This window comes from Lynx rufus, unplaced genomic scaffold (assembly GCF_022079265.1).
Source record: "Lynx rufus isolate CCGP_SWC_20201006 ecotype Redwood Valley unplaced genomic scaffold, mLynRuf1.p SCAF_13, whole genome shotgun sequence".
NCBI classification, from domain to species: domain Eukaryota; kingdom Metazoa; phylum Chordata; class Mammalia; order Carnivora; family Felidae; genus Lynx; species Lynx rufus.
Window position 1 is genome coordinate 17,611,229 of NW_025814827.1, and position 24,945 is coordinate 17,636,173.

At 46.1% G+C, this 24,945-nt stretch overlaps 1 protein-coding gene across 1 annotated transcript in view; it reads right to left on the reverse strand.

Moving 5' to 3' along the window:
* Window positions 1-24,642, reverse strand: part of LIPC (lipase C, hepatic type) — a 140,460-nt gene extending 115,818 nt beyond the window's left edge. Inside the window, exon 1 of the mRNA XM_047075054.1 lies at window positions 24,558-24,642. Coding sequence (XP_046931010.1) covers window positions 24,558-24,642 — 85 coding nt within the window. The remainder of the gene's footprint in view (window positions 1-24,557) is intronic.
* Between the last annotated feature and the right edge of the window lie 303 nt (window positions 24,643-24,945).

A 24,945-nucleotide genomic window follows, 5' to 3' on the forward strand; every position in this document is an offset into this window, starting at 1 on the left:
TGAGGGTCTCATCTCAGCATGAGTGGGGAGGAAGAGGGTCTGATGCACTGAGGAAGCTATTCTGGGTGTGTGGTCTACAAAGGGGAAAGAAAAGCACAGCTGCTGTGGCCCTGCCCTGGAGAGGCAAGTGGCATCTAAAAAGCTGGGTGCTATGTAGGTAATCGTGCTTTCCATGGGTAAGCTCGAGGGAGAATTAGAATCTTTCATGCTCTGAAGTGCAGAGCTGCTCAGCCCACACTACCTGGCCGTGAGCCTCGAGGCTCAGTGACAATACCTGGATGCTGAGGACAAAGGGGCCAGGCCCTAGGTGTCATCCCTGCCAGAGATGCCCTGCCCTGCACCCTTGGGTATGCCCTTTACCTTCTTAGTTTCTATTTCTTTATTGTCAGAAGAAATGAGTTGGACTAGATGTTCTTCTCTAGGAGCCCTTCCAATTTTCTAATTCTATGAATCAGGTGCACTTTAAAAAAACATACTTCTTCAGTTGGGAAAACAGCAATGTTGAAGCCCTGGAAAGGTAGAGAATCTCTTGTTTTTCCCAGTTTGTTCTGCCTTTGTGATTGTGGAGAGGGAAACCTTTGAAAACTGGTACTTAGGGGAGGAAAGAGAGACAGAGACACCTACCTGAGGCTAAGGGGTGGGGCAGATCCCTGGCATGGGGAGGGCTCCTTCAGGCCCATGGAGTGTCGATGGTGATTACTCACATGCTTCTGCAATTCTCCCAGGAGAGGGGGTCACCCCCTAGTGTCCACTACCTCCTTCCTCAGCACCTCCCTTTGGGGGCCTCTGGGCTGTATCAGGCCAGATGTGCCCTGTCCCTGGCTACGGCTTCAGGCATGGTCTGGCACTCCAGAGCTGCCTCCTTTTTGCCCTTCATACAGGAAAAACTTCTTTTTTCGTGATTATCAAGTAATACACACCACTTCAGCATAACAGGAAGGGACAGGAAAGTATTAAGAAGCACAAAAACAAAGTCAGTTAGAATCCTATCACCCAGAGCTATTCGCATTTAAGTACATTTTCTTCTAATGTATTTTTTTTTTCTCCTTAACATGACTGTACACATTTTGTAACTGGACTTTTTGGGCTCAGCCTCATAGCAAGTTTCTTCTTCCTCTCCTCCTCCTCCTCCTCCTCCTTCTTTTAATGTTTATTTATTTATCTTGAGAGAGAGAGAGAGAGAGCATGCACACAAGCGGGAGAGGGGCAGAGAGAGAGAGGGAGAGAGAGAGAATCCCAAGCAGGCTCTCCTCTGTCAGTTCAGAGCCCAACACAGGGCTTGATCCCATGAACCATGAGATCATGACCTGAGCTGAAATCAAGAGTCAGACGCTTAAACAACTGAGCCACCCAGGCATCCCCACATACATACTTTTAAAATATATTTTATCTATATCAAGGATGTGTATTATACACTTTACAAATAGTTATAAAATAGTCAATACTCTTTCTCACAAACTCTGCATAGCCAAATGATTCTCACAGAGTGCTCTCAGTTATTTTTGCTGAACTTTTTATCATGAGCCAACCCATGGCTGATATTTTCATTGACATTAATGAGTAAGACAAAAATCAAACAATAAAGACATGTACTGGAATTTCAGTTATTCAACAGTGACATGAGTTCCTTCTGTGCTGTGTCAGACAACTGTTTTTGAATTCTGAAAGAATATTTCCTCCTTTTTTTGTCTTATTTACAATTGGAGCAACTAGAGACACAACGCACTTTTAAGTTTAATCCTCATTATTAACATTTTCTCCATGGCTTTCTTAAGTCTAGACCAGGGGCTAGCAATTGATGGCCTGCCACATCTGGCCCACTACCTATTTTTGTAAATAAAGTTTTATTGGAACACGGCCATATCCATTCATCTTTCTATTGCTTGTGGCTGCTTTTGTGCTATACTGACAAAGTTGTGTAGTTTCGACAAAGACCGCATGACCAACAAAGGGAAAAATACGTACTACCAGTGTGATGTTGCTAACGGGGAGTTGGAAAGGCATGTGCTTCGGCACATCATTATGTAGTATTTCCATCATAAATGGTAACAAAAGTCAATACCCTTAAGAACAGAGATAATAGCAATATGTAGCAAGATAAATAGGAACAGAGGAGTCTTGAGTATTTACTACTGTTGTTTTTAAACATGATTTATTTAATTGTAAGTTTTTATAGTTTGATTTTGAAATAATGGTTATGCTTAACAGTCAGCGCACAAAATTCTTGAAAATGTAAAAACTGGCTCTGGCAAGGGTGAGGGCTTTGATCTTCGGGGGGTAATATGATCCCAGCCCATCTGGGTGGCACCTCATCGCACCATAGCCCTGGGGAAACTTCTGCCCAGGACAAGAGCATGCAGGAGTCTCATACTCACCATTAGTCTTTACTTAAAGTTGAAGAAAGGAGCCTCTTGCATATAGGAGGGGCTCCAACCCCATCTGTTGATTAGAAAATTGCCCTGTACTCTGGCCACTATAAGGAGTATAAACCATGAACCTCTAGCCACCATGTGTGGAAATGAGTCATTCCAGACAGGGCCATCCAGAAGGCACAGATGGTGCCATGACCCTGCATGACCTGGGTGGGCATTCTATGGCAATAGAGCACAGGGTCTGGCCAGTCAGCCCTGTCAGCGTATGCCCAGGTTTCTGCTTTGGAAGTACCAAGTTATAAGCCTCCCCCTCCCCACCCCCACCCCAGGAAGAGAGAGAAGAGGCAGCAGGCTGACTGAAGCCAACTCAAGGTTCCCTGGAGTCTTGTGGCTTTGGTCGGGGAAAACAACAATCAGGACCCATGATCTGAACCACTTGGTGTTTTCTCTAAGGAAATCTCATGCCTCAAAACCCTCCACTCTCAGGTGCTTGGTGGCCTTGGAAACAAGCTATTTTTCAGGCTCCTTGCTTTAAGTTTGCTAGAGTTGGAAGGGAAGTGACGCTGAGGCACCTGCATGAAATAGCAGGGAGAGGACAGGGGCCCAGGAGCTACAGTGCTGGGCTCCTATCCCACCATTGCCACTTAGGCTATGTGACCTTGGGCCTGTTGCTTAACCCCTCTGAGCCTGTTTCCTTGTAGGCTAAATGTCTCACAGGATTATTGTGAGGCCAGCTGAGATAATGTAGGTGAAAAGACGTTGCAAATAGCAAGTGTAAGAGGACAGAGAACAGGACTGGCGGCAGAACCTGCCAGGTGTTTAGTAACCCATAGTCTCTAAAGAGACTTGTCAGTACACGGGGCCAGATTCCTGAGGAAGCAGGCCTGGTTACCTTTACCCACCCTCCTCTGGCCACAAGGAGGGAGATAAGTGGGAGAAGGGAGGTAGGAGAAAGTGGGAAGACAACTTCCCATTGTGCCCTCCCGTTGCGACTCTTCATCTTGAGGTCAAGTTGGGGGCATCTGTCAGAATTGTTTATGGAGGCTGCAGGGTGAGGCTATCTGCAGGAGGCAGCACTCATCTTACTTCTCCAGGCTGGATGCTTGCTCAGATGTTCAGACTCTTGGCCCCATCTGTGGTGGGGATATGCTGACAGAGTCTGGTGGAGAGTTTGACCTGTGTCTATAGGAGTTTGTGGGGCTCTGTGTGAATGTGGAGGCTGTGCCTGTGTCTGCCATTGATAGACGGGAGGCTCAGACAAGGTGGGTGAAGGGATTCCCTTACCTCAGTTTCCCTCAGCCCCAAGACAGAGGGTGGGAAGAGGAAGACCTCACTGGTTTCTGAGGCTCTGTAAAGGGGTACAGATTGGGAGGGCATGGACCACAGGAGAAGCCAAAGGGGGCCACAACTGTCCTTCTCTGTGACAGATGGGCTGGGTTCACACTGACAGGACCCTCAGAAAGCCATGCACCTGTCCTCACAGGACCATCCTGGAGCTAAGGCCACCAGCAGCAGATGGGCCCAGAGTAAGCCAAAGTGAGACTAGATAACCAACAAACAGAATCTGTGTCCCCCACCTGTGCCCTGCTCCTAGCTCCCCCAGAGAGCAATTCCAGAACCAGTCCTCCTCTCCTCTCCTATCCCACAGTGATGCAGTGGGAAGAGGAGTCAAAGGATAGAAACCTCTCCTCCCCACTTCAAGTCACACCTTCTCCCCGAATCTAACTCATGAGGAGAAAAGGAAGAATGTCAAATGGATGTGAGACTGAGGCCTTGGAATTAAGTAATAATAAGTTGGGCTAATTTTCATAATAGAACTGACCAAAAGTTAAGTTCATATCATTATTATTAAGTTCTAAATCTGCCCAAGATGTTATTAAGGGATGGAAAAGTTTGGCTTGATAGTATACGGTTGAAGTCAGGGCAAGGAGAGATTTAAAACAATTTCATGTTTATACCCCTCGAAATTCAGACCTGTAATGTAAATCTCAGTTTTTATAGGAGGCGGTCCCTTCGAACTTAAATCGAATCAAATGTATGTATGGAGCAGTGGTTCTCAAAGTTGAGAAAAATATTTATTGATTGCTTTTATGTATTTTGCGCATCTACTGTCCTTGGAGGGAACAATCCTATGTGTTAAAAAACCAATTGACAATCCATTGCCCTACAAACCAACTGAGCCTGCCAGGTCATCAGGATTTTTCCCTCTCTCTTGAGGCCAGCTCTGCCTCCATGAATTCGCTGCTGCGACAAACCTTTCAGCAGGGGCCCAATGTGCATAGTCAAGGTTTGTAAGCAGGGACAGGGAAATTCCTCCCGCCCCCCTCACCCTCATACGTCACCTCCAATCCTCTCTGGTCTGGTTGCAGTCTCCCCTTCAGAGAAAGTGCCCTTTCTCTGTGGATTGTGCTCGGTCATTTGGGCAGAGCTGATTCTACCCAAGGAGTATGTACGGTTCCCAAAGCAGGCCAGCTGGAGATCCCATCCTTCTGGCCATATTTATCTATTTAGGGGTGAGCACCCAGCCAAGCAGAGTTCTTTCTGGAATGTTTGCCAGAGGTCTATGGTAAGATATAATCTCTCTGGAATTGTAAGCTCTAAGGAGCAAAGAGATGTGGGACTCCCAAGTGTCAACATAGAGGGAGGGAGATAAAGGAAGAAAGAGAAAGACAGAGAGTTGGGGAAGAAGAGGAGGAGGAAGAGAGAGAGAATTGAGTGACATGGTGACTTTATTAGAGGCACAAATCCAGCTGTACCTGAAGCCTGTATTTTGGACATCCCTGTTATGTGAGTAAATAAATCCTCCTTTTTCCTCAAGTTAATTTGAGTTAGATTTCTGTCCTTGTGATCCAAAGTCCCAACTAATACAATCACGGGATATTCTTGCCTACCTTTTTCACATCTTCAAGTAGGTTGATCTTCTTCCACCCCCACCATACCACCTGCCTTACTACCAGCCTCCCAATCCTGTGAGAATCAGGACCTTTGATTGCTCTGGGAATGCCTGCCTCCAGGTAATGAGTCCCAAGTGATGACCCGCCCAGCCCACTGGACTCTGATGGGGATGGCTTGGGTCTGTCTAGCTTCAGCGCACATTGATTCATCCTAGTACATTTCCTGGGGCAACTGCAGCCCTATGACTTACAACGTGCGATCTCTGGTGCACAGAAAAGGCTATCATCTGCCTCCAACAGCCTTCTAATATTCAACATGGAATTCTCTGAGTGTTTAGACTATGTGCCTTTATTGCCTGGGGTCTACTTTCACCTGTAAATCCTGACTGTTGCAGGAAAAATCTCTTAGGGACCATTTTGTGGGATCCAGCACCAAGGGCTCTGTTATTAACACCAGGGATCTCCTCATAAATGTCACCCAATAAAGTTATGAAAACTTCCCAGTAGGCAGACCATGACGTTCCTAGTAATCTAGGTACAGCACACCACCAATGGGTAGCCTGGGTGGTCCCAGACTCATTAGCACTTCAATGCCTTTCCAGAATAGATTCAAATTGACAGCTTATTAATGGAAATTGACCTTTAACTGAAGACTTGATAGAAAAGGATTTAAATCACACATTGCCCAGCAAAACGATAAAAATTCCTCTTTAGATGTTGCTATTCTTTACCCAGAGTGCCAAACACTGCCAACAGCCTCCTCTCTCCCACTCACGGCCTGAAATACTTCTCCCTCTTGTTCTAAGGCAGTTCTGCAGCGGGGATCCAGGACCAGTCTCAGTGTTAGCATCACCTGGGACCTCATTAGAAATGCAAATTCCTGGGCTCTGCCCTAGGCCTACTGAATCAGGAGGTCTGGAATGAGGCCCAGACATCTGTTTGAACAAACTCTCCTGGCAACTCGGATGCAGGCTCCAGTTTGAGAATTACTGTCAAAACCATGACTTATGTGAGTTCGTGAGTCCGTTCCTGCCTCAGTTTCCACAGCCCATCCAGCAACACAGAAGGCCACAAGTGTTCAAGAGGGGCTTACCTACTGCTCCTCAAGCAGGCTCGTTGGTCTCTGGCACCTGATCATGTATTTGTGGTGTCACCCCACAAGACAGTAGTCGTTTTGCTATGAAGGTGCTAAGTGTCTTGTATTGTCACACTGGCACCAACACCAGCTCCTCTGGTGTCTGTTCTGGAGCCTCAGATACATCAGAGTATCCAAGGGCTGGGGGCAGGGTGGGGCTTACACCACCAGACAAAACAGAAGGAAGTGGGATGAAAAAGTCTCCAAGGGAAGAAACAAATGTACTTTAAAACCTATCCTTCCCAGCAACCCTCATGGATTATAAAGCCACATTTATCTTTCAGAGTAAATAGCAATCAGTCCCGAGGAGCGAAGAGACATACAAATAATGGCCAACATGTGTTGGTATTGACAGTGACCCATAAATCTCAATTTCTTTGGGAGAAGATGTTGGGCGGCATCTTAATTCTATGCCGTCGAATGAGAAGGAGCAAGATTTACCTCCGCTGTGGATCTGAATGGAGCATCCCTGGAAATTCAACCCAATGAACACGCAGTTAAGCACAAATTGATGGCCTCCAACATGCTTCATAACACTCCATTACCCAGATGGGGAGCGTGACAGCCGAAACGTGGAGCAGCTGGGCTGGGCTGAGCAGCCATCTAGGAAGGACAAAGGGCCCTGGGGCTGCCTCTGCCCGCCACAGCCTCCCCAGTGTTCCTGACCGCTGCCACTCCATGGTGCATGCAGCGCCCCCTCTCGTGTGCTCCGGAGCCTCTCAGGCTCTTTCTCAAGGGTTCATTTGCCTCTCTCCAGCAGTTTTCTCACCACACGTGGCCAGTGAGGAGCCTGGTCTTTGTTCTCAAGGGAAGTTGTTGCTCTAACTTGCCCGTTTGTGGCGTGTCTGAGAAGGATAACTGGCTTCTACTCCCTGCTCTGCCATGTACAAGAGGCATTTTAGTTCCCATTCATTTACTACTTGCCGGATGCTCTGGAAAGAGTTTTTGTGCACATCAGTTTACTTAATCCCTACTAAGTGTGTGACTCTGGGCCAGTCACGTGACTTCTGTAAGTCTCCTTTTCCTTATCTTTATAATGGGGACAATAATAGCACTCACCTCAGGGGGTTGCTGGGGGGATAAAGTGGACTATCCTGGGGGAGACTTGGTGTTCGGGGCAGCTGCCCACCCTTGCTGAGTTAGATGCTCTGCACTGCATGCCAGGGGCCTGAGGGAGGCCATTCTGCTCCATATCTTAGGTCTAATTTGGGTCTCCTCTTTGAGAGAGGGAGTGTATCCTATTGCCTTTGCCTCCCCAGCCCTGGGCACAGGGTCCAGGGCAAAGTATGCACTTGGTAACATGTGTGAGATTAGGAAGGAGAAGAGGAAGAAGACTGCAGGGTTAGTTCCAGAAACTCCTGGTCCTGAGCTAACAGGTTGGGGCTGAGGGAACCTTAAGTGGGAACATAACAAAAAGCGAAGCTGGATGACTTTTGTCAGAGAGGAAAGAACCTACAGAGCACCCAACTCTGAGTCCAGGTGAGGGCAGTGATTTATCCAAAGTCACACAGACATTTGGTGACCAAGCTCATGCCATAATTCATGGCTAAAGTTTTGCCAGTGGGGGTGTCCGATCCACCACGTTAGGACAATGTATTACCTAGAAGAGGTAGAAGACTCGAGAGCAAACTGCTGGGTTCTAATCCCTGCCCCCCGCTGGTCGTTATTCAGGACCCCCTGTCCCATACTGCCCCCCTTCTCTCCCTCAGGGCTACTGCCAGTCTGTTGTAGCAGGGCTCTCCCTGCCCGCCTACCATCAAGTCTGAGGACTCGATGAGAAGAAGTTCAAGACCAGCTGTCAGAAGGTTGAGTGGGGGAAAGACACAGGCCTTGGAGTCAAGTAGAGCTCAGTTCAAATCTCCTTGCATCCTTTTCCTTGTTTGGACAAAGCAATTAGGCTGTATGTCCTCCGGGTTCTTCACGTGTGAAAGGAAAATAACAACACACATTTTATAGGTTATAGATTGTTGTAAGAATTAAGCCAACTGAAGCAAAATGCTAGACACAGTAATTAGGCATATCCAGCTGATCTGAGGTGAAGAATTATGTCTTATTTGTCTTTATATTTCTTCTCATTTCCCTGTGCCTCCAGTGCAAGCACGCTGCCTTATATTGAGTTGTAGGTGCTAAATACTAAATCACTGAGTAAATGAGGAGCTATTTTATGTTCTTTAAAACTTTCCTTCTCAAAGTGTGGTTTGGGGACCAGCTGCACTGGCATGACCTGGACGCTTATTAGAAATGCAAGATCTTGGAGCCTATCCCAGATGTACTGAAACACAACATTCATTTTAGTAAGCTCCCCAGATGATTCGTATGCACATTAAAGTTTGAGAAGCTTTGCTTTAGAGAGCAACATCTGAAGCTGGGGGAAGCTTAAACTCCCATTAAGGTAGCCGACATTGTGGGAAATTTACAGGCAAGAAGAGAACACACACGTGATGTGCATGCCCTCTCCCCACTCTCACTAGCCTGAAAGCGGTTTCCTGGTTCTGTGGAAACCCAAAGGACTTAGAATAATCACTTCTGTAAGATCCATAATGGGAGCAGAGCCAGCTTCCATGTGTCCCTATGTGTGTACTTTTCAGAGTAGGCTATGGTCTGGGGATCATTCCTTCCCTGCCAATCGATAGCTCTGTCATAGATGTTGACTGCAGCTTCTAATCAAGAGCCCCGAATGACTTCAGAGTCCCTGTGTTTTTAGCTGGGGAAGTAGGGCAGGATCTGAGGTGGTTTTCCTGTACCTCTGGGATGTTTTCCATTATCTCCAGCAGGGATGTGGAACTTGCTGAATGAAATGACTTAAAACTCATTGATTTAAAAAAGATGGGGTGCCTGGGTGGCTCAGTCGATTGAGCATCCGATTTCAGCTCAGGTCATGATCTCATGGTTCATGGGTTCGCATCCCACTTTGGGCTCTGCGCTGACAGTTCAGAGCCTGGAGCCTACTTCAGATTCTATGTCTCCTTCTCCCTCTGCCCCTCGCCCACTCACACTCTGTCTGTCTGTCTCTCTCTCTCTCTCAAAGATGAATAAACATTAAAAAAATCTTTTTTAAATGTATGTTACTTAGCCCCTTGATGGGGAGGCATATACTCAATGATCATTTGCCATGAGCCTACTCCATGCCAAGCCTGTGTGTGTCCTGGGGATACAGTGGTGACTAAGACTTGACTCTGCCTTGAGGGGCTCATAGTGTGGTGGAAAGAGAGATATGTTGGCAGATAATGAAAGAGCGGTGAGCCAAGTGCCATGGAAGAGTTGGCATACATATATATATATATATATATATATATATATATATATATGAATGAGAGAGAGAGGGATAAGATACATGTATTCACACACACACGCACATATATGTATATATATATATATAGAGAGAGAGAGAGAGAGAGTGTATATATATATAGAGAGAGAGAGAGGAGAGAGAGAGAGAGGGATAAGATACATATATTCATACACACACACACATATGTATATATAGAGAGAATTAAATGGTTCTGCAATCCATACACACATATAAATATACATATATAGAGAGATAAAGCAAATATACTAAAATGTTAACAATTATTGAACCTATCTAGAAGGAATACAGTAACTCATTGTACTATCTTTTCAACTTTTTCTGTACTTGAATGCTTTTTTAATAAAAAGTGGGAGAGAGGGGCGCCTGGGTAGCTCAGTACGTTAAGCGTCTGACTTTGGCTCAGGTCATGATCTCATGGTTCATAAGTTTGAGCCCCACATCGGTCTCTGTGCTGATAGCTTGGAGCCTGGAGCCGTCTTTAGATTTTGTGTCCCCCTCTCTCTCTGCTCTCTCCTGCTCATGCTCTGTCTCTCTCTGTCTCTCAAAAATAAACGTTAAAAAAAACTTTTTTTAAAAAGTGGGAAAAATGTTGGGGGTAGTGCATGAATCAGGTGAGTATTATAATGGTCAGATGACTTAGTAAATGGTAGATGCTTACAAATATTTGTTTATGGCTCACAATACATAGTTGTGAAGTGCTTTCCCCATGTGACCCCATTCCATCCTCCCAACAACCCTATGGGGTCTGTAACAATCACCCCTGCTCACTAGCAGAGGCCTAGAGACCACGGTGATTTGCCCAAGGCCACCTGCTGGTAAGTGACGTGGTTGGGACTGAGACCCAGGCTCTTAGACTCCAAATCCAGTTCTCTTTTGTTACCCAGAGTCTCCCTCAGGAGTGGATGGTTTGTTTTCTGCCTCTACCAGGGGCCAGTGCCCAGATAGGAAGACGAGGCTCAGTGTTTATCTTCCCAGTCCTGCCTCGTCCCTGGGTGGTCGACCATCCACTTCTCCTTTGGGTCTGCAGGGGGTGAAGACCAAGGGAGGCAGGCACCCAGGACAAAATGGCAGCTGACCTTAGGTCCTTTCTCCTTGGCTGAGGCCAGGACCAGTCTAGGAAACAGCCTGGCTGAAGACAGCTTGTGTGGGAAAACGGCCTCTCAAAGCCAGAGAGAGCCATTGTATGGGCTCACATTGAGCACACTCCAGCAAAGATGATGGGTCTTTCAGGCACCACGCCAGAGGGTAAGTTTTATCACTTACCCGCAATATGAGCCAGATAAATGGCTCCTTCTTGGTTTCCTGCCAGTTATTGCTCGTGCTGCCAGAAAGTCTTAATCATGCTGTTGAAAGAGGCTGCGCCCCCTCCCCCCGCCAGCTGCCAGCTGGCTCCTGGGCCTCTCAGCTGGGCCACGGCTTCCTGCACCCCCACAGCAAAGGCTCCCCTGTTTGGGCCTGATTCAGAGCATGCAGACTTACTACTCACTTTTCAATCTCATGTATATTTATAAACCTCTTTTTATAACCCTGAAGCCCCCGGGGGTGGCTGAAGCTCAAATAGAACAGTGACATGTCTACAGTGTCCCCAGTGCCTGGCTCGGGGCCCAGGTCAGAGCAGGGTCTTGAAAGTGCTGGCTGGATGTTCTGGGCTCAGTTGTGTCCCCCACCCTTCCCCAAATTCATATGTCAAAGTCCTAACCCTCTGCGTATGTCCCAATGTGACCGTCTTTGGAGACAGGGTCTTTAAAGAGGTAATTAAGGTTCATTGAGGTCACCAGCATGGGCCCTAATTCCACATGATTTATAAAAAAGAAGATTAGGACAGACATGCACAGAGGGAGACTACGTGAAGATAAAGAAGGGACAGGCAAATACCAACCAAGGAGAGAAGCCTCAGAAGGAGCCAACTCTGCTAACACCTTGATCTCAGACTTCTGACCTCCAGAACTGTGAGAAAAGAAATTTCTGTGGTTTGAGCCCTTTGTCGTGGCAGCTACAGCACTAGTGGACTGGACAAATGTTGACTTTGTGGGAGTCCTAGCACAGGCCAGGCACAGAGCCGGCGTGTGGCTAAATCTGGGAATAAACCCATGCCCCAGACATCATCCTTTGAGTATGGACTTCTCTGCTTGAATGGGTCATTCGGGGTATTTTCTGGGGCAAGCGGACAGGCTGACCCCCCACCCTCCCTCATGAGTCTTTCCTCCAGATCTTTCCTATTCAACATCACCCATCCTTATCGTGAATCTCAGGGGCAGGAGCCTCTCTGTGTGGCATGAGGGGGGAGGCCAGGGCATGAACAGTTACATGCAAAGAGGACCTGGTCATGGAATAATGGCAAGGCCCATGTTATAGGAAGAGGGAGCATCTTGTGAACAGAGATTTCTCAGATGTTCTCGTGGTATCACCAAGCCTCAGAGAGGTCTTGGAGAGTCCAGCTCAGTTTGTGAAAGCAGTTCTGTACATAGAGGATTCTTGGGTGAATAAAAACATGTTAGCTTTTTAAAAGTACCCTTGGTTACCTTAAATTGGCCCAGAATTTTCAGTCTTGGAATCATGAGGCCTCTCCTTTCTTCGGGCTGCCTGGGTTTGTGGTTGCACCTGGTTTGTGAGCTTGACTTTGGGGAACCAGGAGCTGTGAAAGAAGCTGAGATAAGAGGGACCAGGACTTTGTCCAGACACAGTTTCCTCCTGGGCCTCTGAGGAGGGGGCTGTCACTCATAGTGAGTGTGGGGAGGGTAAGCTTTTGGTCAGAAGTGGTCAGGCCCAGAGAGGCTTGGCATGCGTCCCAGGCTCCCATGGCACTCACATCTATAGTAGGGTACTTCTGAAGGCCAAGATACCATTTGGGCCCTGTGGGGGACGCTGGGACCACCAGAAATGTGCATCAGTGAGACTCCCAGGGACCTTGGGAGGCTTCTCCTGCCCCTTGCCCTTCAGGCAAGCCCACATGCATGTCTGACCCTGTAGGAAACACATTGGGAAAGAAATGGTCTGACGGTCATTTACTGTTTGGATTGTTCTTACAGAATTGTGCCTTTGTCCTCCCGGTGTTTGGGAATCTTTGATTCGCTCCAGGCAATTGAGTCACACTAGGGTTAAGGCAGGGGGCAATGTCTCATGTTTAAAGTGGACAGAACTTGGCTTTCATAGTTTTCTCTCCCATTAACCTTTAAATGGCTGACATCAGATGAGGCAGACATCGAAGGTCTCAGGGCACTGCAGCGACCTCTCGATGAGTCCTGGTGACACCCAGGGTGTCAGTGCTGGAAGGGACCCTGCATGACACTCACGGGAAGTCAGAGGCACAGATGGTGGACGCAGCCACCCAAAGGGTCTGTGCAGCTGGTGCAGTGGAACATTCCTCGGTTTCTTGGGGCATGAGAACACGAGAACAAAACACAACAGCACCAAAAACCAGCCCTGTGGGCAGCCAGATCCTGAAGTTCCCAACTGAACATAGAATAGATACAAAGTGCCGCCCAAAGGCCCACAGAATAGATACAAAGTGCCGCCAGGACTTTCTATGTCTGTGTTTGTGGCAAGACAGACAGGAGGCCACATTGAAACTGAAAATGTGACTACACGTTCCCCTCTTTGGACTAACAGCACTGAATGTTGCTCTTGTAGCATTTCGATCACTAGCCCCACCTTCACCTTCCTGCCTAGATCATTCTTGACTGAATTGTGCAATAGTGAGTTAACAATAACTAATTGATTATTAAATTATGAAGATGCATGGTCATTGAGTTGCCCACTATCCCTTTGACAGATTTCAATCCAGAATTCCCCCTGCATCCCCCACTTCTTGGTTTCAGCCAGCAAATCCCAATCTTCTAAGAAGCTCCCCTCGACATCTCACACTGGGATACCCCAGGGTTTCTCTGGGTGTGTTCTTTCTTGTTGCAGTAAGGTAAATAAGCCTTTCATTTGACTTCAAGTGTGCTCCTGATGGTCTTTGGTTGGTGAGCTTTTACATCTCTAAATTGGGCATACTGATACCTGCCCAGGAAACATTCTTTATAGAGATGTTGTAAGAAGCAAGCAGTATCATGTGGGTGGGGAATGAGTTTTTCAAGTTGAAACTGCTCTGGTTCTATAAGCTAGTACAACGTGGAATTTCCGAATGACTCTCTTTCCGGACTTAGAATACAGTACTTTTTACACGGAAGATTCCTATTCAAGCTTCTATTATGTGTTCCGTCTCATTTCATTGGTGTAAATTCCTCCCACTTAGGAATGGCACTTAACACAAAAACTTCAGAGACACTTGCCTGAGGCTGGGGCCTGCCTGGGAGGAAGATCTGAGTGTTTGTGGGTGCCTGTCAGGTGATGTAGCAGAGCTGGTGGCTTCTGAGCCCACCCCTGTCTTTTCCTCAGGATACCATTGCTTCCACCACAGAGAGGCCACGGTCTCAGGCTGAGGGATAAAACCATCCACTCAGCAAAAAAAAAAAAAAAAAAAAAAAAAGCAGCCTGCAGCCTTATTTCTCTTTTTTCAAACACCAGCTTCAGTGGTGGCCCTAGTGCTCCAGGGTAAGGACCAAAGTCCTTAGCATGGTCTTGGATGTCCTCACCTCTGGCCATTTCTTTCATGTGGCCCCTTCCTGCCCCCTTCCTACCCCAGCCACAGCCAAGGACCTCAGGGGTTCCCAATTTCATTATCATTTTTCAAGTCTCCAAGATTGCTTTATGCTTTTTCTTCTGCTTACAACATCCTTCCACATCTTTTCCTTCAAAACTCAACCCAAATATCCCTTCCTCTATCTTCCCAGCCAACCTCTCCTGCCTCATGGCCTTGTGGTGTTTTCTACATAATGTTATTTGTGTACTTATCACATTGTACTGAAATTGTGTTTTTCCCAATCTTTACACACACACACACACACACACACACACACACACACACGTAGGGAGCCAGAGACCCCGTCAGTTGGAAACCTCCTTGATGAAATGAAACATGCTTTTTCATTTTTGTAACTTCAGGGATGCAGTTTTGTACTGACAGTGGGGCCTGGCACACAGTAGGTGGTTAATAAGTGTTATAACGTGCTGCTGTTGATCTTGTTATTGTTTCAGTATAAAGCAGTTATGTTGTTTTCACTATTTTGGATTCTCTGAGGACAAGGAAGCTGGAACATTTGTCACCGGAAAGTTTTTCGCAATCAGAAAGGCCAGCCCTAGTCAACTGAGAATCCACAGCTCTGCCCAGCTTTGGGAAATGCCCGGCTCATCTGAAAAGAATGTTCTTGATCCTATTTTCAGGCCTGCCAAGGAGGGGTTCACTGTGTATGGTTAATTAGCTATTGCAGCTAGTATTTTCCCACTAATTACAAGTAAGTATCAGCTGGGGATTTTTCTTCAAGAATCACTTTCTTTTTGACATGCCCATATTTTATTTCAGAGGAATAAATTGGATGAATATCATGAGGTTTTGTATTATTTGGGCTATCGCTACCCCTGAGGGAGGTCAAAATCCAGAATCAATCAATGTTGATCCCACCCCCTTCCCTACCAGAAAACTTGGAAAAGAAGCCAGGTTTTCCCCAGAGGCCTGCATTATTTCTGTAGGAAGAGCCCTGAGTCTGAAAGTCAGGACACTTGGGTTCAAGTCTTGTTTTGCCATTGACTAGCTTTTTTTGTTTTACTAGTGGTTCCCCAGACATTGTCTCAGACCAGCAACAGCACTTGGAAACATGTTAGAAATGCAAATTCTCGGGTCTGCCCCAGTCCCCACTGAATTAGAAACTGCAGATGGGGGTCCAGAAATCTTATTTTAATAAGATTTACTTGTTTAATAAATTTAAATTTATTTAAATAAAGAGATTAAAATAAATAAATAAATAAATAAATAAATAAATAAATAAATAAATTTAATAAGATTCTAAACCACTAAACCAATCTAGTCAAATCCATTTTATCATTTTGCTATAAATTTATTTTTAAAATGATTCCAGTCATTAAAGTAAATGTACTACATATATATACACACACTATAACGTTGTAAAAAATTTGGAAGAAACAAAAATTTAGGTATAAATTCAACTCAAGTATAAACATTCTTGTACATTTTCTAGTAGCATTCTTTTCCTCACACACACATATTTTTAGTGTTGTAATCACAGGACACACACGACTAGGTATACTGACTTTTCCCTGCTTAATATGAATACTGTAAATACTATTCAGTGTTACCACTTCCGTATCTTCATTGGAACTATTTTTATTTTTTTTTAGAGAGCAAGAGAGAGTGTGAACATTGGAGAGAGGCAGAGGGGGAGAGAGAAAAAGACAGAGGGAGAGAAAGAAAGAGAAAGAGAATCCTAAGCAGGCTCCAACATGGAGCCTGACACGGGCTCTATCCCATGACCCTGAGATCATGACCTGAGCTGAAATCAAGTGTTGGACATTCAACCGACAGAGCCACCCAGGCGTCCCTTCATCAGAAATATTCTTTTTTTTTTTTTAACGTTTATTTATTTTTGAGACAGAGAGAGACAGAGCATGAACGGGGGAGGGTCAGAGAGAGGGAGACGCAGAATCTGAAACAGGCTCCAGGCTCTGAGCTGTCAGCACAGAGCCTGACGTGGGTCTTGAACTCACGGACCGTGAGATCATGACCTGAGCCGAAGTCAGACGCTCAACCGACGAAGCCACCCAGGCTCCCCTCATCAGAAATATTCTTTATGGCCACACAACTCTTCATGAAATAGTGCCACAGGTAGTTCACCAGAGCCCTGGTGAACTTGTGGATGTGGAGGTGAAAATGCTCTGGACAGACGAGGAGGCCTCCCCTTTGAGGCACTTGATTTTCTCCTCACTCCTCCCCACCCCTCCCCCTAAAGCACCATTGTGGGAAGATCAAAACTACCAGTGTTTCTGGAAATAGAGTCCTAAACAGAGAGGAAAGGGAGGTTAGCCAACAGCCCTGAGTTTTCCAGAGTCATCCAGAAACTCGGATTCTCCCAAACCTGAAATCCCCTCCTGAAACCCTGAAACAGTTAGGTCTTCACTGTGCTACCTTGTGGCTGCGTCTATGAATTGCACTTGCTCTTGACAAGCGTGGCTGGCACCCCCAATCTTTTAGTGTGGAAGAGCCACTGGAGTTTGTCTCCTTGCCCTAGGTTGGTGCCTGAGTGTGAGCTCCCCTCCCTGCAGCACTGGTTGGGCTCCCTCCCATTATTCTGGTTTCCACACTGGGGCTGAAGTCCAGCCACGACCCCTAGCCTGCTTGTCAGGGATCCAGGTGTCCTGCCTGGCCCTGGCCAGCCCCTTTCCCTAGGGGGCTGGACCTCAATCCCCAGCTGAAAGGGTCCCTCTCTAAAATGGACACCGTCCTGGGAAACCTAGCATAACCACCCTCCTTCCTGGCTGTGCAAATGGCTGTGCCCTCTGCCCAGCATGGATCCTGTAGAGGTGAGGGACACCCCAGGCTGAGGTCAGCGTGGCCCCGTTCCCATGGGCAGTGTAACCGGGACTGCTCAGTCCTGTGTGTAGACCAGCCCCCGCCCTCCTGTCCCCTCCCTGATGACCTGCCTGTGAGGACCCAGCACTGTGGCAGCTGGTGGGGGGAAACAAAGCAGGAGGAGGTTGCCGCAGGGATCTCTGTACTGGCCAGTTGGCTTTGGCTGGATTACTCACTTGGTTATTCAAGTGCTAGAATAACACTGTTCCCAGGCCCACTCCCTTCAATAATCAGTTTCTTTTTGAAAATGTACCATTCACCCGACCCAGAATTAAAGAATAAGGACTCAGGTCCTGGGTCCCCTGTGAAAGGCAAGCAGCGTGGAAGACAGGCTGCTGTCCTTTTACCTCAGGCTTGTCCTCTCTGGATGTGTTACCCTCAGGAGGGCTCGAGGGGCTGGGCCAGGACATCTGGCAGTGGATAGGATCTGCCCTTTAGCAGAGAGAAGATAGAGTCTCACCAGCATGCTAGTGGCTGGCCTGTGGATTCCTGTTCCCTGGACACTCCCAATGAACGAGCTCCATCTCTGGATATCACCTGCAACATTACTCACAGTGACCTTCCCTGCAATTGTTGAGGCCTCTCAGGGATTTGTACATCCCACTGGGGAGGAATAATTCTGGGCCTGAGCCTATGATAGTGGAGGTGGCAGGTCTGAAGGCATCATACAAGGTGTGGCTTTTCCCAGTGGCCCTCTTGGGACAACAAATCCAAGACCAATCTAACTGCAGATAATCAGGATTAAAAAACAATGTTTATTTATTTATTTATTCTGAGAGAGAGAGCCTGCAGAGGGCAGAGAGAGAGACAATCCCAAGCAGGCCCCGAACCACCAGCCGCAGAGTCCGATGTAGGGTTTGATTTCATAAACCATGAGGTCATGACTTCAGCCAAAATCAAGAGTTGGATGCTCAACTGAATGAGCCACCCAGGCACCCCCAGGATTTTTAAAAAATTTTCTTCTTTTACTTATAAATAATTTTAAAACACTCAATAGCCTTAAATTCTTTATATATATATATCTCTAAATATACTTCAAATCACTGGCAATATCCATGTATATAGTTTTTTCAGTTGTGATTAATATGTACATTATTCAATCCTGTTTTTTCCTCCACTTTATTGCCTACAGAATTTCCTCGTACTTATTTTTTTATTTTTACTTTTTTAAGTTTGTTTATTTATTTTGAGAGAGGCAGAGAGAGCATGAGTCGGGGAGAGGCAGAGAGAGAAGGAGACAGAGAGAATCCCAAGCAGACTCTGCACTGTTAGCACTGAACCCAATGCGGGGCTCGAACTCACGAAACCGTGAGATCATGGCCTGAGCTGAAACCAACAATCGAATGCTTAACAGACTGAGCCACCCAGTCGCCCCTCCTTGTACTTGTTTTTAAAAGCCTCAAGACCAGTTGTTGTTTAACTTTTTGGAGGTCACAGTTCCCTTTGATAATCTGTCAGTTATGACCTCTCTCCCCAACTCAACGGGCACATAGACATGGGTGCCATCTGAGGAGACCTCCAGACTCTCAGAAACATCATGCCAGGTTAAGATCCCTCATGTTGTACTATGAGCACCCAAGGGTCAGCATTAAGCCTTATATTTGTGCATTCCATCTTTATGATCCCCCAAAGTTTCCGGAACTTTTAGTACTTTAGTAGGTATTTGAGACAATGCTTGTTTAAAGATGGATTTGGTGCTAGCTGGATAGTATATTGTTAGGCATTCTGGTTGTTTCCAGTTGTCGGCAGTTGTGACCCAATGCTGCGGTCAACTCCTACCTACAGTTTGCTTTTTTTTTTCTTCATCCCACAAGGCCTGTTTTGGGGAGGTGTTTGGGCTTGAAAAACACATGGACTTTATTGGCTCTGTACCTTTGCTTATGCACAAGGAAAGCCTCCTTTTCTTTGGTCTAACATTCCCCCCTGCAAGACCCTGCTCAAGTGCTGCAGGTCTCCCCAGAGCTTTCCCTTGCCCTACACGTGGAAGTGTGTGTCTTCTGCATCTCTACCTGCCCCTTGTCTTCATCAGTTTGGGCTTCTCTAACAAACTGCCATAGACTGGGTGGCTTGTAACCAACAGAAACTTGTATCCCACAGTTCTGGAGGCTGCAAGTATGAGATCTGGGTGCCAGCACGGTCAGGTTCTGGCGAGAGTCTGCTTCCTCGTTTCCTCATATGTTGGAAAAAGAGCAAGCTCTCTGGAATCCCTTTTATAAGGACGCTAATCCCATTCAGAGGCCTCCACCCTTATGAACAGAGGCCACACATAATACCATCACATTGGGGTTAGGATTTCAACACAAATATGGGGGGAATACAAGCATTCAATCTATTGTACTCCTCTCTGCTGGTACTCAGCACATTCCATGTTCTTGTGAGAAAATGTTATATACGCATCTTATCTCCTTTATTAGACTCAGATACTTCATGTATCTGATACCCAGAACAGATCATTTTAATATGCCTCTGCTCTGTAAGACAAAATTATTTTCAGGAATATTTCAAAAATCAGGAATTGCTATTTTCTTGATTTGTTCTTTGTTTTAGAGCAATGAACAATTTAGGAGGAAGAGTATATTGCCACTTTAAAGATAATCAAATGCATTAAAAGTATTCCCTGTAAGAACTAAAATTTTTACTTACCAAACAAAATATGGTTGACTTTTGAACAACAGAGGTTTGAACTATGTGGGTGCAAATGTACATAGATTTTTTCCCCCATAAATACAGGACAGTATTGTAAATTTATTTTCTCTTCCTTATTTTCTTAGTAACATTTTTTTCTTTTCACTAGCTTACTTTATTGTAAGAATACGGTATGTAATACATATATGACATGCAAAATATGTGTTAATTGACTGTTTATGTTATTGGTAAGGCTTCTGGTCAACAGTAGGCTGTTAGTAGTTAAGTTTTGGGGGAGTCAAAAATTATATGTGGATTTTCTTTAAAAAAATTTTTTTAAATGTTTATTTCTGAGAGAGAAAGAGTGGTCTAGCAGGGGAGGGGCAGATAGAGAGGGAGACACAGAATCCAAAGTAGGCTCCAGGCTCTGAGCTGTCAGCACAGAGCCTGATGTGGGGCTTGAGCCCACCAACCTAGAGATCATGACCTGAGCCAAAGTTGGATGCTTGACTGACTGAGCCACCCAGGCACCCCATTGTATGTGGGTTTTCAACTGCACAGGGTGTCGGTGCCCCTAACTCACATGGTGTTCAAGGGCCAACTGTATTACACCTCACAGTTCACTGTAATATGTGTTTTACTGTTTCATTTTGATTTTTTAAATGTTTATTTTTTGAGAGAGAGAGATATTGGGGGGTAGAGGAGCTTAGGGGCAGAGAGAGAGGGGGATGGAGAATCTGAAGCAGACTTTGTGCTGTCAGTGTAGAATCTGAGGCTGAGCGTGAACCCACGAATTATAAGATCATGACCAGAGCTGAAGTCAGATGCTTAACCCAGAGCTACCCAGGTGCCCCTGTTTTACTGTTTTAAATTGTAAACACAGAAACTCTAAGTGGTCACCTAGGGTAACAGAATTGAAGTTTTGAGGTTTTGTTTCTTGGCTTTTACAATCACTCTATCATCTTTTATTCTGAATTTGCTGTGTATATGTAGGAACATGCAATAAGTCCCACAGGGGCTGGAGGCATGAGATGATCAAAGCAAGTTGGGGGGATTTGAAAACGTGATACACTTCCTCCTGCAGTGAGCGCGTCACTGAATGCGTGAAGGCCAGGCGCCAACCGTGTAACTGGGAGCGCTCAAAATGAACGTCGATGGAGAACGTAATATTAACTAAAGGATAAGTAATACAAAAGTGTGATCCTTTGAAGGTAACATATATGTAAAACTCAACAGTAATCATAGAAGTTATTTGCAACTTTGACCAAAAAACTATTTTGGGGGGTAGGAGGTTTATTTTTTACCACTGACATTATTTAGAATTGTGATAATGAAAGACGGACCAACTTTCAGCAGGTTCTGCTGTTGTAATGACCATCCCTATGAAGGATGACCTCCTGATTGTGGACTTCCAGGGCACGTGGCTCCCACATCCCACCCCCAGCCTACTCCTGATTTGACAGCTCGAGGTGGGAGTTGGGGACAGTGGCCGGCGGGGCACAGCAGGACACGGCAGGATGCAGTGTCCACGGCAGGAACGCAGTGGTTCTGTGTGTGGGCTGAGGCCAGGGGGATGGCTGATAGGTGAGGCTAATTGTCTTCACGTACTCCAAACAAAACAATACACCACAATGCACTGAATACAAAAACCGGTAATAGAATCCAGTCCTCTCCTCTGACGCCAGACATTAAAGAAATTTGCAACATTTCTTGTAAATCAATCTCACTCCCTTTTCATTGTCATTGTTTGCAAACTACAAGGTATTTCTCATAATATGTATTGATACGGGATTGGCTCGCCGTTATTTTTAACAGCATTAACATTTTAAAAAATGTCTCTGTTTTGGTCTCTAATATGGCAAATACTGATAGCTGTATTCCATATAAAAAAAAGCTCTCTGGACCCCTAAGGCATTTTTCAGGATGTCATGATGCCCTGAGACCAGGAAGTTTGAGAACTGCAGCATTCATGCACTGCCTTGTATATGGCAGATGCTTGTGCCACAGGGTTAAGTGAACGAGCCACTGAACGGGTGGGCTTCAGCTGCTTCTGGTATTTGGAAGTTGCGGCTGAGACTGGAGGGAGGAGCAGGCCCCTGGAGGCAGTGGTGGTGGACACCTGGAAGGTGGGGGCTGCTGGGGTCTAGAGGCAGGATCCTCCGTTTGAGAGCACTATTAGCTCTCATGGCAACATCAGTGTGGTGGGTCTGGGGGTCAGGCAGTGAGGACTGGGGATGACAGTGATGGTAGGTCCCTGTCCCGGGGGCGTCAGGAGGCTACCCATACCTGGTTCCCCTTGGTGCTGACAGATTGGAACAGCTGTCTTTCTGGGGGGGAACTGAGCAGTATTGGTTTTGAGGGGCCTCTGGCTGTCAAATCATTGAGAATGAGGACAACAGAAAGAAAGGCCTGTAGGCTCAGTCAGATTGAGCTCTAGGTGCTTCTCCCTCTGCTCTGCTCTGAACAGCCATGGGACCCCTGCAAGCCGCCTATGTGCTGGCTCACTCTACCACATGGTGAGGATGGGGTAACATCTGGCACATACTGGATACACAGTACCTTGGTGGGTCCATTAGTAATGTCATTAATAAAAACAAAAGGAGGCAGGCTGGGAGGGGTGGGGCTAAGGAGGAAGGGTCCTCGGGGGAGTACTTCCTGGCCCATGACTAGTGACAGTGGGAGCTTGGTATAGACCAGGGTTTCTCAACTCTCAACCACTCTGGACACTTTGCCCTGGATAACCTGTTGTGGGAGCTGTCATGTGCATGGTAGAATGTTTATTTAGCAGCATCCCTGGCCTTTGCCCACTACATGCCAATAGCCCTCTCTCTTCAACTCTGACAACCAAAGATGTCTTTGGACATTGTGGAGGATAATTTTGCCTCTGGTTGAGAGCCACCAGTCTAGGTTCTTGTCTGACAAGGCCTCCACTGTGGATGCTTGCTTCCAGCCAATGCCTTGGAAGATGACCCACCAGCCTCATCCACGCAAGATCTGTCTGGCTCACTCCTTTCAGGAAGAATTCTTCCCAGAGATTCTACTCTCAAAGGAACAGGAGGCCTCCTGACTCTGCTCCCTTTCCCGGAAGAACCCTCCTGCTAATCATGGCTGTTTCCCTCAGCTTTTGGACAAACCAGACCCCGGGAAAGCAGCAGCTGAGCGACGCAAGAGCTGGTGAAGGGAATCTGGATGCACAGCTGCCTGGGGGAGGCCGTCCTGCCCTTCAGCCTCCTCCTTGGCACTCATGCCTTCCAACCTCCAGGTCTCCACTAGAATATAGTCTGGGCTAGTAACAGCGCAATGGAAGAACAAAGGGAGGTATGTTTACCCAAAGGAATGCTGCTGCCACCAGAATGAACGAGTCACCGCCACATACACGTGCCCCGGATGAATCTCACCAGGATAATGTTGAGTGAAAAAGCCAGAGGCAAAAGTGCACATGCTCTATGGTTCCATTAATGAAAAGTTCCCCCAGAGGCAAAATACTCTACGTTAAAGCTCAAGGGGTACACAAGGGAGGCTTCTGGGATGCAGGTTCTGACTGTGAAAATTCATTGAGCAGTTATGATACAGGCACTTTTCTAGATCTACAGAAAATAAACAAACGAAAACAAGATTCTGGGCCGAAGGTCAGGACAGGCCCTTTAGCAAAATCCCTGTCAACCCAGGGAATGAAAATCATCAGCAATTTTGCCTGGCTGGCTCTAAATCATTATTGTCATGTTTGGACATGGCTTTACACATGAGATGATGAATACAAAATAATCAGCATAGTGCTTGGCACAGAAAATGCTCAGAAAGCGGTAATAATACTACCAATTAGTATTGATGTAGGATACAAAATAATAATAAAATAATCAACGGCCTTTTTTCTTATAGGGGAAACAAAAGATTCTGGAAATTTCGGGTATATTCCTGGTTACTAAATTCCTGATTCTCAAGGTTTTTGGAGCTCCTTCCAAAGACAGTCTTTGAGGAAAGAAAAATCTAAGTCTCTTCCTCAGAGTGAGTAGCTCCTGACCAGTAACCAGCACACACACAAAAATCCCAAATACCTGTCTAATTTGGCCCAACTGTTCAGTTTCCTTCATATCCATCATTTATTGATCCAATATACTGTTTAGCCAGGGACCTGGAATCCACCTACCTGGTCAAGCAATTGGATCTACCTTTGGCCATCAATCAAGTTTATGAATTTATAAATCAAACAAGTGTGACTGCTGTTGGATCTCTCCGTCTCAGAGTAAAACTGTGGCAGAAAAACATGAAGTCTAGAAAATATGCAACGCTATCTCTTCTTTAGAACTGACCAGAAACAGGACTCCACAAATTCCTCTCTCCTCAGACAGCCAGCAATCAGGCAACCTCAGCAAAACGGAGCATTTCATTGCAAGCTGCACTCCCCAACCACAAATTAGATGCCAAATTAACTCTCGGGAAGATCCCAAACTCTTTCAGATCATTCTCCCAAGACCCAAGTCTTGGCATGACGGGTTCTGAATCAGACATGAGGGAGAGAATTCAGTGCAAGCTGCAAGTGCTTTTAGACTTCTATCCCCAGAGAGATCTCCTAAAATTTCAGTCCTGCACGAACGGCAACATGTCCCTGTGACCCGTGATGCCACTAATAGAATCAAGTTCTGTCCCACACCGTCAAGAACACTCAGTGAATTTGTCTCACGAATGTTCTTTGTGACAGACATTTAAGAAAGAAAAATCCATGCCCATTTCCACAGAAAAGGCAGGCTCTTACCTAGTCCCAGGCTTTGTCCATGGGCACTTGATTGGATAAAGACGCACAAAACCAAGAAAATAGAGACACACAGGGGACTTTCCATTTCTCCTGTTTCATCCGGGGTCCAAGGTCTTCTTGCTAATTCCTGAAGTTAAAAAGACGAGATTGCCTATTGATACTTTGTCAGGGAAGCCTGCTGATTAATAATTAACATTTAACCATGTTACCCAGTGTCCACCTCGCTTGCTACCCCCTCGCAAGCCCAGATCTAACTATATCTAATACAAAAAAAGTTGATTTACAAAAGCTTTTTAAAAATCCTGATACATTTTGAGAATCAAATATCTTGTCTTGTATTCTTACCTTCTTGGGCCAAGGTCATAGTTCCAAATTAATCAATTTAGGT